The 15,943-nt window shown below is 43.5% G+C and overlaps 1 protein-coding gene across 1 annotated transcript in view; it reads right to left on the reverse strand.

Moving 5' to 3' along the window:
- Positions 1–1,146: 1,146 nt before the first annotated feature.
- LOC135810922 (uncharacterized) overlaps positions 1,147–15,943 on the reverse strand; it is a 42,470-nt gene continuing 27,673 nt past the window's right edge. Inside the window, exons 4-6 of the mRNA XM_065324306.1 lie at positions 13,810–14,088; positions 9,962–10,123; positions 1,147–1,443 (exon numbers count right to left, since the gene is read on the reverse strand). Coding sequence (XP_065180378.1) covers positions 1,430–1,443; positions 9,962–10,123; positions 13,810–14,088 — 455 coding nt within the window. The 3' untranslated portion in view covers positions 1,147–1,429. The remainder of the gene's footprint in view (positions 1,444–9,961; positions 10,124–13,809; positions 14,089–15,943) is intronic.

Below are 15,943 nucleotides of genomic sequence, written 5' to 3' on the forward strand. Positions count from 1 at the left end.
TCAACTGATGTAGCACTGGATATGAATTTCCAAATTCGATTTTTCAGGCATTTTATGACCAGGCTGCCACCTTAAACTGCAGTGAGCATGTTGTCTGTAACAATCCACTGAGAAGGTTGATTTGCAACATCAAATCTCCGGACGAAGCCGGGCGGGTTCAAATGCACGATTTTCGGAACTGTACCTAGCCAGCTTCATGCATGACACCGTTGTCGACCGGCAATTATGCTTGTAATGCCAATTTTGCATGCGAAATGGTGTTATAATGCCAGCAGTATGCCACCAGGAAAAAAAGGGACTAGAATGCCAACCATAATGCTAGTATTACCCGCTCATGCCTATTGAGTGCGCATTTTCGTAACTGCCACAAATTCGGAGAAAGCAAAAAGCTATTGACTCCGAAGGGTTAATAGTGGTCGGTGTTTTTATTAAGTTGATTGTTCCAACTAGGAACACACGCTTCTTGCAGAACTTGACACTTGATTGACTAACGACTGCCATCCAGAGCACACCAGGAGCACGTCGCACCTTCCACTCGGAAAACCTGCAAGAAAGTATCACTCCCTGCTCAATACACAGTGGTTCGGGGAATTCACCCCTCATCAACTTCATGACTATTACCGCCGAAGTCGCAACTTCTAAGGTTTTTTTAAAATATTATTATTATTAAAAGCGAGAGTCCCTGGTTCGAGTCCTGGTGGTGATAGTCAAATCTTTCTTCAGGCTTTTCTCGTTTGCCTCTTTTCACTTACACCAGTGATTTATTTTTATTTTTATGAAAGTGCACATGCCCACATGGAATGGAAGAGAACAACACTACAGCAAGGTTTTTCCGCATTCCCGTATAATTCGTTTGGCCTGCAGGGCAGCTGCATTCGCGCTCTCGTAATTTCACTGCCATAGTTACCCAGGTCCTTCATAACCTCGTGCCTCATCCTTTCTCATTCTCATCAGCTCAGGTCTCGTGTGCGATCTACAAACTTGTCTTCTGTTGTTCCTGCGTGCGTGCTGTGAGACTTCAACACTTGCATCACTGCCCCTATTATTCTGCCCTGTTTGTGTGGCACACTCTCACACGCGCGCCTGCTTCCACCTTGACAACAAGGAAAGTTGTAAATGAATTGAAATTGAGTTTGGATAGTCGAACTCTGCATACACGCCTGGTGAAGGTGACAGTTAGCTGCAGAAGCATTGCACCCCGTCATCAGCAACCAGGAAAGAAAGAAAAAACAGGACATGCATTAGATAGAGAAACATGAGATAGGATGCGATCAGACTGTAAATATCGGATAAAGAAACGATGGACAATAGCATATTTATCTTTCCACAAAGCACACTCAGACAGTTCGGGAACACTCTCCCACGGAATGAACACAGATCCACATTGGGATTCCTCATTGACTTTGCGGAAAAACCAGTCCGATGCCTCCTACACGTTGTTTCCTGGTAAATGGAACATTCAAAAAAGCAAAAAACGAACACTTTCGTAAAGACAAATATCAGATATGTTGTGAGCAAGTGGTTGGGTAGTAAAGTGTGAGTGAACCACTGCGTCTCCACAACAATGATCAGCAGCAAATGGCTAATGTAGGATAAACGTCTTGAACAGTGCATGACTGCACTGCATAGCATCACGCCTAGGAATTATGAAATGAATGATGATAAACAAAGCAAGTTGCGCATTCAACATACACACCATTCCCAAAAGGCTAGGCATCCTTTGTTGTCATCTCGTCAGACGAATTTGACTAGTACTGATATCTGTATTGTTTCATCTTATGGCATATTTTAATAGTGTTTTTTCTTGTGTTATTAATTGATCTAGCCTTGCCAGTCAAATCCTTCTGACGAAATGCCAACCAAGTAAGGATACAAAAAGTTGGTTATTATTATTATTATTATTATACTCTTTCCCTCAAAACCAGTTAATATTATTATTAGAAAGGAAAAGGACATATGGAAACGAGTTAAGAGTAACTCTCCACCACTGTAACTAGATACTATATACAGTCAGAAAGTGCAACAACTAGGCACAAAACTGACAGAGTACTAGCTTCAACACATCTCCGTAGCGCTAACCGACAGCCTTCCAAGTTGGAAGGCTGTCGGTTAGCGCTACGGAGATGTGTTGAAGCTAGGTGTCAGGACGTCGAATGTCTCAGTACTCTGTCAGTTTTGTGCCTAGTTGTTGCACTTTCTGACTGTATATAGTATCTAGTTACAGTGGTGGAGAGTTACTCTTAACTCGTTTCCATAATTATGTCCTTTTCCTTTCTACTATTATGTCTCCTTTATTCACTTCTTTCGAAGGCGATAAGCCAGACCCACCAGGAAATATTTCCATAGGTGGGACAGCAAAAATAAAGTGAAAAAATAAAAAGCTAAACCAAAGGTACAAGAAATAGGGGATGGAAGAGGAAGAAAGGAAAGAAAAGAAACTCAATCCGAACTCCAACATCAAAACAATAATAAAGAATTTGCAGCGACAGCCGGGCAAAGTACATCAACCAATGAAGGGAGTAACAAAGGAAATAGCAGTCTTTATCAGTCGTTATTCAAATCTCTTAGCTATTGAACACGCAAACGCAGCAGAGGTGCATCGACATGTTAAGGATAGTTCTCAGTATTTTAATCGAACCTTGGATAGCCTCCTGTTGTACAATAGCCAGATCTCCTCCCTGCACAGTCCGAAGGCATTGAGGAGTCTCTCCCACCAAGCCTCCCAGGGCACCGACAACCACAGGGACCACGTCAACCTGGGTGAGGGACCAAATCCTGGAAATCTCCCGCTTCAAGTCATAATATTTCGAGCGCTTTTCAGCCATTTTCTTATTGATGTTGTTCTCACCAGGAACGCTGATGTCTATAATGTAGGCGACGCGTTCCTTGTCATCAACAAGGAGCAGATCGGGCCTGTTTGCTGATAGTTTCAGGTCAGTTGGGACCGAATACTCCCAATAGAGGCGATACCGATCACTTTTGACCAATGCTTTAAGCTGGTGGTCGAAGCGTGAAGCACCAGTAGGTAGATCTCGTGCTCTACACATTTCGAAGTGCACATATCTAGTTATTATTATTATTATTATTATTATTGTGGAAAGGAAAAGGACATATGGATACGAGTTAAGAGTAACTCTCCATCACTGTAATTGGATACTATATACAGTCAGAAAGTGCAATAACTAGGCACAAAACTGACAAGAGTACTGAGACATTCGACGTCCTGACACCTAGCTTCAACACATCTCCGTAGCGCTAACAGACAGCCTTCAAACTTGGAAGGTTAAAAGGTTATGGAAATACCAAAGAGGGGATGGCAAGCGCAACGAAAACGAGTAAAAACTATAGTCCCAACGAAACAAAGAATGTTGATTGTTACTGGACGATGACGAGACCAGTACGATATTTGACAAAGCGGTCTAACTACAATTCGAAGCAGCAAAGCAGCACTCCACCCAACTTCGGTGGGTCATAAATATCAAAGATAAGTAAAGAAAAGGGAAGCTTTGCGAAAACGAATTGAACAACCTTGAACCTTCCGAATTGGAAGGCTGTCGGTTAGCGCTACGGAGATGTGTTGAAGCTAGGTGTCAGGACGTCGAATGTCTCAGTACTCTGTCAGTTTTGTGCCTAGTTGTTGCACTTTCTGACTGTATATAGTATCTAGTTACAGTGGTGGAGAGTTACTCTTAACTCGTTTCCATAATTATGTCCTTTTCCTTTCTACTATTATTATTATTATTATTATTATTGTGGAAAGGAAAAGGACATATGGATACGAGTTAAGAGTAACTCTCCATCACTGTAATTGGATACTATATACAGTCAGAAAGTGCAATAACTAGGCACAAAACTGACAAGAGTACTGAGACATTCGACGTCCTGACACCTAGCTTCAACACATCTCCGTAGCGCTAACAGACAGCCTTCAAACTTGGAAGGTTAAAAGGTTATGGAAATACCAAAGAGGGGATGGCAAGCGCAACGAAAACGAGTAAAAACTATAGTCCCAACGAAACAAAGAATGTTGATTGTTACTGGACGATGACGAGACCAGTACGATATTTGACAAAGCGGTCTAACTACAATTCGAAGCAGCAAAGCAGCACTCCACCCAACTTCGGTGGGTCATAAATATCAAAGATAAGTAAAGAAAAGGGAAGCTTTGCGAAAACGAATTGAACAACCTTGAACCTTCCGAATTGGAAGGCTGTCGGTTAGCGCTACGGAGATGTGTTGAAGCTAGGTGTCAGGACGTCGAATGTCTCAGTACTCTGTCAGTTTTGTGCCTAGTTGTTGCACTTTCTGACTGTATATAGTATCTAGTTACAGTGGTGGAGAGTTACTCTTAACTCGTTTCCATAATTATGTCCTTTTCCTTTCTACTATTATTATTATTATTATTATTATTGTGGAAAGGAAAAGGACATATGGATACGAGTTAAGAGTAACTCTCCATCACTGTAATTGGATACTATATACAGTCAGAAAGTGCAATAACTAGGCACAAAACTGACAAGAGTACTGAGACATTCGACGTCCTGACACCTAGCTTCAACACATCTCCGTAGCGCTAGCAGACAGCCTTCAAACTTGGAAGGTTAAAAGGTTATGGAAATACCAAAGAGGGGAAGGCAAGCGCAACGAAAACGAGTAAAAACTATAGTCCCAACGAAACAAAGAATGTTGATTGTTACTGGACGATGACGAGACCAGTACGATATTTGACAAAGCGGTCTAACTACAATTCGAAGCAGCAAAGCAGCACTCCACCCAACTTCGGTGGGTCATAAATATCAAAGATAAGTAAAGAAAAGGGAAGCTTTGCGAACACGAATTGAACAACCTTGAACCTTCCAAGTTGGAGGACTGTCGGTTAGCGCTACGGAGATGTGTTGAAGCTAGGTGTCAGGACGTCGAATGTCTCAGTACTCTGTCAGTTTTGTGCCTAGTTGTTGCACTTTCTGACTGTATATAGTATCTAGTTACAGTGGTGGAGAGTTACTCTTAACTCGTTTCCATAATTATGTCCTTTTCCTTTCTACTATTATTATTATTATTTTGTCTCTTTCCCTCAAACTAGTGAAGATTTTATGACTTGGGGCTCCCCGCGTGCTAGAGTGTACGTGAAGTGTGTGGGTACAGTGAGGGCTGCGTCCCACCCGCCTGTGTGGATTCACAGGAAGTGTGAGTTACGAAGTCTGAAGAAAATGTTGAACAGTCTCTGCTGGGATGACGACTACACCATAGCTCAGTGGTTAGAGCATCGCTAGCTACAAGCGAGGGTCCCTGGTTCGAGTCCTGGTGGTGACAGTCAATTTTTTCTTCAGACTTTTCCCGTTTGTCTCTTTCCCTCAAACTAGTGAAGATTTTATGACTTGGGGCTCCCCGCGTGCTAGAGTGTACGTGAAGTGTGTGGGTACAGTGAGGGCTGCGTCCCACCCGCCTGTGTGGATTCACAGGAAGTGTGAGTTACGAAGTCTGAAGAAAATGTTGAACAGTCTCTGCTGGGATGACGACTACACCATAGCTCAGTGGTTAGAGCATCGCTAGCTACAAGCGAGGGTCCCTGGTTCGAGTCCTGGTGGTGACAGTCAATTTTTTCTTCAGACTTTTCCCGTTTGTCTCTTTCCCTCAAACTAGTGAAGATTTTATGACTTGGGGCTCCCCGCGTGCTAGAGTGTACGTGAAGTGTGTGGGTACAGTGAGGGCTGCGTCCCACCCGCCTGTGTGGATTCACAGGAAGTGTGAGTTACGAAGTCTGAAGAAAATGTTGAACAGTCTCTGCTGGGATGACGACTACACCATAGCTCAGTGGTTAGAGCATCGCTAGCTACAAGCGAGGGTCCCTGGTTCGAGTCCTGGTGGTGACAGTCAATTTTTTCTTCAGACTTTTCCCGTTTGTCTCTTTCCCTCAAACTAGTGAAGATTATTATTATTATTATTATTATTACGAAGTAGTGGTTGCGACTTCGGCGATGATTTGTAAGAAAGGTTTGCTCCCCACACCAGAGCTCGCGCTATTCCGCCGACTTTACTTGACACTTGACTGACTCACGACTGCCATCCAGAGCACACGAGAAGTCCATCGAACCTTCGACTCGGCAAACCTGCAAGAATGCACCACTCCCTGCTCAATACACAGTGTTTCGGGGAATTCACCCCTCATCAGTTGAGCTTGAGTAGGCTGAGGAAGATTGTGCCTGAAGAGCACCACTTATATAGTGCTCTCCAGGCACAAATATCACCAGGGATACAGACTTACAGAGACGCTCCGCTTCCAGCGCGATAAACACCTCGTGAACACCAGATAGCAGCGTGAGTCAGTGTCGCTCCTGGACGGTGAGACAGACGTCGAGGACCCTCGGTCATTCGCAACGCTGTCACCTCCAAACCAACTAGTCGCAAGCCCGCGCTGGGCACAACAGTACGAAGTAGTGGTTGCGACTTCGGCGATGATTTGCAAGAAAGGTTTCCTCCCCACACCGGAGCTCGCGCTATTCCGCCGACTTCACTTGACACTTGACTGACTCACGACTGCCATCCAGAGCACACGAGAAGTCCATCGAACCTTCGACTCGGCAAACCTGCAAGAAAGCACCACTCCCTGCTCAATACACAGTGTTTCGGGGAATTCACCCCTCATCAGTTGAGCTTGAGTAGGCTGAGGAAGATTGTGCCTGAAGAGCACCACTTATATAGTGCTCTCCAGGCACAAACATCACCAGGGATACAGACTTACAGAGACGCTCCGCTTCCAGCGCTATAAACACCTCGTGAACACCAGATAGCAGCGTGAGTCAGAGTCGCTCCTGGACGGTGAGACAGACGTCGAGGACCCTCACCGTCCAGGAGCGACACTGACTCACGCTGCTATCTGGTGTTCACGAGGTGTTTATCGCGCTGGAAGCGGAGCGTCTCTGTAAGTCTGTATCCCTGGTGATGTTTGTGCCTGGAGAGCACTATATAAGTGGTGCTCTTCAGGCACAATCTTCCTCAGCCTACTCAAGCTCAACTGATGAGGGGTGAATTCCCCGAAACACTGTGTATTGAGCAGGGAGTGGTGCTTTCTTGCAGGTTTGCCGAGTCGAAGGTTCGATGGACTTCTCGTGTGCTCTGGATGGCAGTCGTGAGTCAGTCAAGTGTCAAGTAAAGTCGGCGGAATAGCGCGAGCTCCGGTGTGGGGAGCAAACCTTTCTTACAAATTATTATTATTATTATTATTATTGTGGAAAGGAAAAGGACATATGGATACGAGTTAAGAGTAACTCTCCATCACTGTAATTGGATACTATATACAGTCAGAAAGTGCAATAACTAGGCACAAAACTGACAAGAGTACTGAGACATTCGACGTCCTGACACCTAGCTTCAACACATCTCCGTAGCGCTAACAGACAGCCTTCAAACTTGGAAGGTTAAAAGGTTATGGAAATACCTAAGAGGGGAAGGCAAGCGCAACGAAAACGAGTAAAATCTATAGTCCCAACGAAACAAAGAATGTTGATTGTTACTGGACGATGACGAGACCAGTACGATATTTGACAAAGCGGTCTAACTACAATTCGAAGCAGCAAAGCAGCACTCCACCCAACTTCGGTGGGTCATAAATATCAAAGATAAGTAAAGAAAAGGGAAGCTTTGCGAAAACGAATTGAACAACCTTGAACCTTCCAAGTTGGAGGACTGTCGGTTAGCGCTACGGAGATGTGTTGAAGCTAGGTGTCAGGACGTCGAATGTCTCAGTACTCTTGTCAGTTTTGTGCCTAGTTATTGCACTTTCTGGCTGTGTATAGTATCCAATTACAGTGATGGAGAGTTACCCTTAACTCGTATCCATATGTCCTTTTCCTTTCCACATTATATTTATGGCTCAACATCCGAGTTTCAAATTTTTATTATTATTATTATTATTATTCTCAATTCATGGATGACATGGTGTCAATCAATATTATGAATGAGGGCTACCAGCCATGGAATGAAAGAACAAGAAGGCAACAATGCACACGCAAAATATGGCAAGTTAAATGAAAATGAAATAAAAGTAAATCAATCCCAAACCAAAATCAATTATAAAAATCAATCCAAAACCCAAATCAATAGTGAATGGTGTTTTTCTGGAATGTGAAACTTTTTCAATATTCTCACGGTGGCGATTCGTGCCAATAAGAGAGCTTTCTTCATTTAGTGCGTTAGAAAAAAAATTAACTCTCCTGTGAAAAGGAATGCATCATTAGAGAAACAAAATGATGATCGCCATATTTACTTGTAATCAGGTATGTTTTTCGGGACTTGTAACTAGGTATTTTGTAAGGAGTTTTAACTAGGTATTTTGGCAACTACTGGCAAAACAGACTAGATATATCAAATACGGACGAGGGTTGGTCTCTTCTGACTACACGTACATGATAAGTAATAATTTTTTCAGCCAGGTATTGTGGAGGAGAAGCCAGGTACTGTGGAGGAGAAGCCAGGTACTGTGGAGGAGAAGCCAGGTATTGTGGAGGAGAAGCCAGGTACCGTGGAGGAGAAGCCAGGTACTGTGGAGGAGAAGCCAGGTACTGTGGAGGAGAAGCCAGGTACTGTGGAGGAGAAGCCAGGTACTGTGGAGGAGAAGCCAGGTACTGTGGAGGAGAAGCCAGGTACTGTGGAGGAGAAGCCAGGTATTGTGGAGGAGAAGCCAGGTACTGTGGAGGAGAAGCCAGGTACTGTGGAGGAGAAACCAGGTACTGTGGAGGAGAAGCCAGGTATTGTGGAGGAGAAGCCCCGCATGAAGACGATATTATTGCTGCTCGGTCTGTGACACTTCGTGTTCACCTAAATTCCTTCTTTTTCTTATCTACGATAAAAAGGAGCCTCCCAAGTTGGGTGGTAAGTGTTTTATGTTCTTGCAGTGAGCCGTGGCCGTCCGATGCCCAGGTCCTTCGTCTTTCAACAACCTGCGGGTAAGGCCAAGATTTAGTCATCATGACAGACTTAGCCAGCTTAATTGTTTTTCCAACAGCACAAAGTAGCATATGAGTGAATTGCAAAGTCAAAGGTGGAGTTATTCACAAACTGATGTCAATGGGTCCTGCTTGCCTGGTGATTCTGGGGTTTTTTTCTTTCCACAAAATCAACATTTTCTCCAGACACTTTGGGGTGAATGGAGTGTGGTGGTGGGGCCCAGTAAGCTCAGCCGACCAGAAGTCTCGACTTCATAGCTCCATGGATGTACCACTGGGAATCGAGAAGGGAGGATTATATTGAAGAAGAATACAGAAGGTTGATAAATATGGTGGTAAAGACACACCTGGCAATATGGCGGTCAACACACGCCTGCCCACACACGCTCTCCAGGCTGCAAAGTTCTGGCTCAGAGCTCTCCTTCTCACCACCACCACCATCAGTTCGCGCCTGGCGCCTGGTCGATGCATGGCTGGCGGCATCCGGCATAGCAGGCTGGTACATCAAGTAGCGCATAGCACATAGATGATGACACAGCAACGACATAGCTCGATTGTGACGTACGTTTCGTCCCCGCTGGACTCATCAGGCAATCTTCTTCTTGGATGTCTTCATACGGAGCTTGACTCGGGAGAATGAAATTGAAGACACCACCGCAGCTGTACTCATGGTTGATAAATATGGTGGTGAAGACACACCTGGCAATATGGCGGTAAACACATGCCTGCCCACACAAGCTGATTGACTGAAGCTTCAGAGCATGCATCCTAACCATATTTTTATTTATTTATTCAACATCTCCTGGCTTGTCTCAAGACTGCCAATATCTAAAATACGTCGGGTAATAACCAACTTCCGTGGGAAGCTAGCTAGCTGCAGTACACGCAGAACTTTTCATTACTTTGTCACAGTTGCAAACTCATTCTCGTTCTTCGCCAATTTACTATACAAGTCTGTGGGTTAAACAAGTCCTACAAAATATCCCCTTCCATGTAAAACAAGTACTATCACTTACGGACGCAAGATGGTAGGTTCTTCCAGAAGCCATCTGTTCCACAGGCCAGGTCGTTCTTCAGAATGTGGACATGGTAACCAGTCTGACAGACAACATTCAGTGTCTTGTTGTCAATGGAAACGTACCCTGGGAGAGTAAGCTGTGATTGGTCAACACTGCAGTCTGTACAGGAGTTAGTCCAGAAACACACAGTGATATCAAAAAATAAAAAAATTAACGATAGAAATATTTACGATACTCCTCCAGACGTTTCGTAGTTCTGAACAATGAAACGTCTGGAGAAGTATTGTAAATATTTCTATCGTTATTAAATTTAGAAAGGAAAAGGACATATGGAAACACATCTCCGTAGCGCTAACCGACAGCCTTCCAACTTGGAAGGTTCAAGGTTATGGAAAGACCAAAGAGGGGAAGGCAAGCGCAACGAAAACAAGCAAAAGCTACAGTCCCAACGGAACAAAGAAGGCTGTCGGTTAGCGCTACGGAGATGTGTTGAAGCTAGGTGTCAGGACGTCGAATGTCTCAGTACTCTGTCAGTTTTGTGCCTAGTTGTTGCACTTTCTGATTGTATATAGTATCTAGTTACAGTGGTGGAGAGTTACTCTTAACTCGTTTCCATATGTCCTTTTCCTTTCTACTTTTATTATTGGCTCAATACCCGAGTTATTAAATTTTATCAAATATACCACTCTTTGGTCTAGAAAGAATGCTTTTTTGATATTACAATGAGAGTGAATAATCAACTGCTTGTCCACCAACTCTTTAACACACAGTGAGTTGGGATTGATCAACACTGCACTCTGTACAGGAGTGATTCCACACACCCATGCTTTTTTCGTTTTTTCCTGATGATAACGCCTCTTTTACTGCCAAAAAATGCAATTCATTGTATCATCAGGAAGGATTAGAACACAACACGATTGTTTTAGAACACAACACGAAAAGGAAGGAAATAATTTTTATGCAAGAAAGTAATCTTGAAAAAAGATCCTCGGCGTACAAACCAAGTTCCCATTAGAAATACAACATTAATGGCATTAGAACGAGTAGAAATTACATCCCCAAAACATGCATGTAAACTATTAGACTATTACACACTGCTGAGAATGATAATTATATCTGCTTAAAAAAAAGAGGATATCTACGCAGAGGACACCACACTGTTTGAGTGCCATGCAATAAACACAGACGTGAATGAACGAATCCATGCAGTTTCCAACTTGCAGTAGATGACCTGTCTGTCTAGTGCAAAAACTGGTAGATCTCTTGTCGGCCTACAAAATATACGGCAGCTCACAGCCATCTCAATGGGATACCGTTGTTCTCTGGACCGCACATAAGTTGTGCAGGCCCTTGCACACTTCTGGGGTTTGCGTACTCTTTGGTATGATTTATAATATTTGCGGTAGCCATTTCTCTAGGTATCAAAAAACTCAAGCTTTTATTGGTCCAGTTTAACACACTGTTGTCTTTCCACCCACACTTGCCATATGCACATGCCTGTGGTTACATTTACTGAAAAGAGCTGTCATGATCCACTCTGCTCGTGAACGTGAGCCGCTCTACAAAGGCTTCCTTGACAAGCAATGGAATGCTGCCCACTGGTCTGGCTTGGGGCCGCCGTCACAATGTGTCGTGAAATTCAGTGCAGTTGAGATACGAACTCTCAAGATTATGTGCAGTTTATCATTTCACCAAAGTCTCACCCTCCGCCGCTACGCACAGATGCCTATACAAGCAGCTTCAGTGCCTATGAACTAGATCATCATTGTGAGGAATGATCCATCACGCTGAACCAGTGCTGCAAGGACATCATGGCACTCACCAGCAATGCAGGCTCTGCCACTGATTGCAGTTTGCCATGTCCCACAACTGTCACTCACTGTGCAGTGTGCAATGATCATCTCCTATCATTCAAGAGAAATCCTGTTCATCCTGAACTTCTCACAACACCACCGAATATGCCTGACCTCCAGCTGATTGAGCTCACCTGTATCTGCCACCTGCTGATTAACATTGGGTCTCTAAACACCTGTCTGACTGCACAGCCAGACAGTTGATTCCACCTGGCGATTTGTGCTTAAAGGAGTAGAATCAAAGACGATTCATCAAATACTTTGAAGCATCATCTTTGAATTATTGAATCTTTATACGGACGATGTATCCTAAAAGTGCTTTAATCTTTCACTGTTTATGTATTATTTGCTCTCCGCCAGTGCATCTTTGGGAATGGGCTATGGGCCTGGATGCATCTTTATTCGATTTCGAGGACAGTTGGATATCATAACGCGTGTCACTGGCAAGTCAACAATGGAGAATGGAGATGATTGCGACCAGCGTGCGGAGGAGCAGCTAGACTACGTGACATCTATCAAGAGAGGAAAGCCGAAGATCATCGACGGAGGGTATGCGTACGTTAATGACAAAAACGGGCTAGGTACGGTCGACTGGAGGTGAAAACGAATGGACGAACCCCATTGCAAGGGTCGATTGACTACAATGGATAGAAAAGTGATCAAGGATGTTGGTGAGCACTGCCACGCACCCGAGCTAGGCAGGAAAACCAGTTATCCACACTTCGTCGAGATCTGAACAAAACAAACCTTTATTTTCACACATTCGTACCCAAACCTCACAACGGTCTCATTTCTGTCTTTTTGTGTACGCATCTCTGCCTGAATTAGGTATTGAGCACTTACGCACAACCTAAGCCTACCCTGCCTAAACCTGCTGCCTCTGTGTTCATATATTCGCACCTGCTTTTGTTATGAACTTAGAAGTTGCGACTTCGGTGGTAATAGTCCTCATGTGCTCTGGATTGCAGTCGTGAGTCAGTCGAGTGTCAAGTTCGGCAAGAAACGTGCGTTCCTAGTTGGAACCATGAATTGTACTTCAGTATATTCATATAATATTCATACTCAATATGCGACCAGAACTGTTTCGTCCTTTGTGGACTCGTCAGCGCAGCACAGAGGAAATGAGGCCGAACCTGATAAATTTAAAAAAAATTTCACGGTTCGCGTGAGACTCGGCCAAAGGCCCAGTTTTCCGCATCCGCAGGAACGCCACCACCCTCTTGGATCAAGGCGCAGATGCAGCTCCTAAGCGGTGGGAGGTGAGTAGATCAGACCCACCACAAAGTGGTCAAAGACCGAACTCCCATTCACTGCATCCATGTTTCCCTCGTGCCAGGCCACGAGTTCCCAATTAACTGTGGGTCGCAGCACGAAACCTGATACCTGATAGCAATGGAAATAAAAATTTCCAATAAGGCCCGAACGTACCTTGCCAGAGTGCTCAAACTGACAAGTCAGTGAGCTCTGCAATAATAATATTCATTATAGCTATGAATAGGATGAACGCCGCAGACATCACGCAACTACGTTACTTGTTTGACATGTATTGCTGGGTATTTTATAACAAAAATATTATTGAAAACCCAGAATCGATTTTCTCGTTCCTATCATCAGTGGGAAAAACGGAACTAAGGATACAACCAAAGAAACTGAAGTTAAGTGCTGTAAATAGAAAGGTGTTAGAAATAACATCAAGATACAAGTGCAATAAAACCTGTTTTGTGTAAGCAGAAAGAGCACATTGTTGCACTGAAGTTGTATTCGTAGGTTGACACTTCGTTCAGTGCCTTCTCGCCTTTGGTTATGTAATCTTGTTACCCTTTTTTGCGTTTCCTCTAGTGGTTTATGGGAAATTTATATTTCCCATATAGACCTCTTCTTGGTCAATATTCTATACATATATCTATATTTGGGTATTGACAAATTGCTACACAAAATTGCTACGAACAATTTTTGGGTATTGACAAAATTGCTACACAAATTGCTACGTACCGACAATGCAGAAATATTTCAATCTCGCCTTTTCGAGATTTGCCTCTGTTGATCCAGCGTGAGGTCTTCCTCCAGCCCTGGTGAAGATTCGATTTTCTCCAAATGCGCCCCAATTTAGTCCCCACTCAAATACATGGGGTGCAATCAGCACATCATTGATTGTTGCAGGTAGTCTTCCATTTACTTGTGCACAGTCACTTCTAGCATCGTCATGGGATGCCAAACCTGGCCTTGCCGTGTCAATTGCATACACAGATTCACGAACCCAGCTGATTGTTGCTGTGGAACAAAACAAATGTGAAGAACAGTAAAATATCAAACGTATAAATACCGCAGAATATCGTTATAAGGGTAGGTCGACTGTAATATCAACTAGAGTACTCTGTGCTTCCCTGAAGACCTATAAATATGCTAAATTATTCTCAGTCACTCCACTAGAGCTAGCTGTAACTGCATTCCATTTTGCCTTTTTTGCTGACCATTTTTGTTGACCGTGACCCATCATTTCGGGCGTTCTTTTTACCATCTTGGAAGGTGCCCAGAGCTCCAAAATTTGGCCCATAGATCACTCATTTAGTGGACAGTTCAAAGCCATCAAAACTCATTTTCGCCAAATATCACCTAACCCTGGTTTTTGCTGCCCATGCCTCATATGTGGACAAGAGGAAGGATGTGTGGCTGTGCAAGCAAAGGAGCGGTAGGGGTAGCAGTTGGTGCCACCAAAATAGACCGGACCCCTGCCTCGGCCAAACGCTCGAGAAGACCCTAACTGTCGCCTCTTTCAGTGCTTTAGGCGCTGCCATCGCCGTCATTGCCGATCTTGCCATTCTTCTACTCGACTAGCCATTTGATATCGGATGTGTCCACCGCACATGCTGATTGTCCTGATGTTAGTTCTGATAAGTATGAGTCGCCCATTGCTAGTCATTTGTATGAGCATCCTGATTGTCGTGCTGTGTATTCAGATTATTGTTTTTCGATTGTGTCAAGTGTACGCAGTGCTAGATTGCTGAATGGTTTGGAAGCCGTATGCATCCATACAAAGAAACCCAACCTTTGCAAGCAGAAGCATATTAAATTCACACTTAGGCTGTTAGGTAGGTCGTCAAAACCTCGTTAGTTATATCCATTGGCTGTCTCTTGTTGTGGCACTACATGTCACTCTTATTGAGTTTTCTTGCACTTCCACCTTTGTGCCATTATTGCTATGCGTATAGGTCACGCATTTTCGCTGTGTACTTTAGCTATCTTCTTCTTTGCGCTGTTTTACAACCTCCTTACTGTACTTAATCGACTGTTCCTGTTCCTTTTCCCTTGAGAAGGCTTGAAAGTATACTTGTGAAACCAAAAACTTTAAAGATGTTCGTAAAGAGCCTGAAGTGTGTCCTTTTTATGGGTATTATCGTATTTTGTCTCAGAGGAAACCCTTTACAATAATAATAATACAAGCTGGATCGGCATTTATGTACACTTTATTCATGTAATGTAAAACTGTGGAGACAATGTGAAGAAATGGTGTGGAGAAAATAAGGACAAATGCCGATCCAGCTTGTATTACTGATTGCGGTTATCAAATAATAATAATAATAATAATAATTCGAAACTCGGGTATTCGGCCAATAATAAATGTAGAAAGAAAAGGACATATGGAAACGAGTTAAGAGTAACTCTCTGTCAGTTTTGTGCCTAGTTGTTGCACTTTCGGACTGTATACTGTAAAAGCAGAAATTTTCGGTGGTGTAATATTTTCGGTATTCGCCAAAATCGGCGGTTCGGTAGTGGTAAAACCCGTTCTCCAGGTAGGTGTACTACTACTACATGTAAACAGTATCGGTTGTACCGACAATTTCGGTGCGTTTTTTTCGGTAAACATTGTCGGCACCGAAATTACCGAAACAAACACCACCGAAAATTTCTGTTTTTACAGTAATTGAACAAACGGCGAGGAGACAACAATTTGATAACCGCAATCAGTAATACAAGTTGGATCGACATTTGTGTACACTGTATTCATGTATTGTAAAACTGTGGAGACAATGTGCAATAAAACGATGAAAAATGTGAAGAAATTGTGTAGAGAAAGAAAGGCATTCAAACAAGTTTTCGTACAACACTCATCAGGAATCTTCGTTTA

The sequence above is a fragment of the Sycon ciliatum genome, chromosome 2 (genome assembly GCF_964019385.1).
Source record: "Sycon ciliatum chromosome 2, ocSycCili1.1, whole genome shotgun sequence".
NCBI lineage: Eukaryota > Metazoa > Porifera > Calcarea > Leucosolenida > Sycettidae > Sycon > Sycon ciliatum.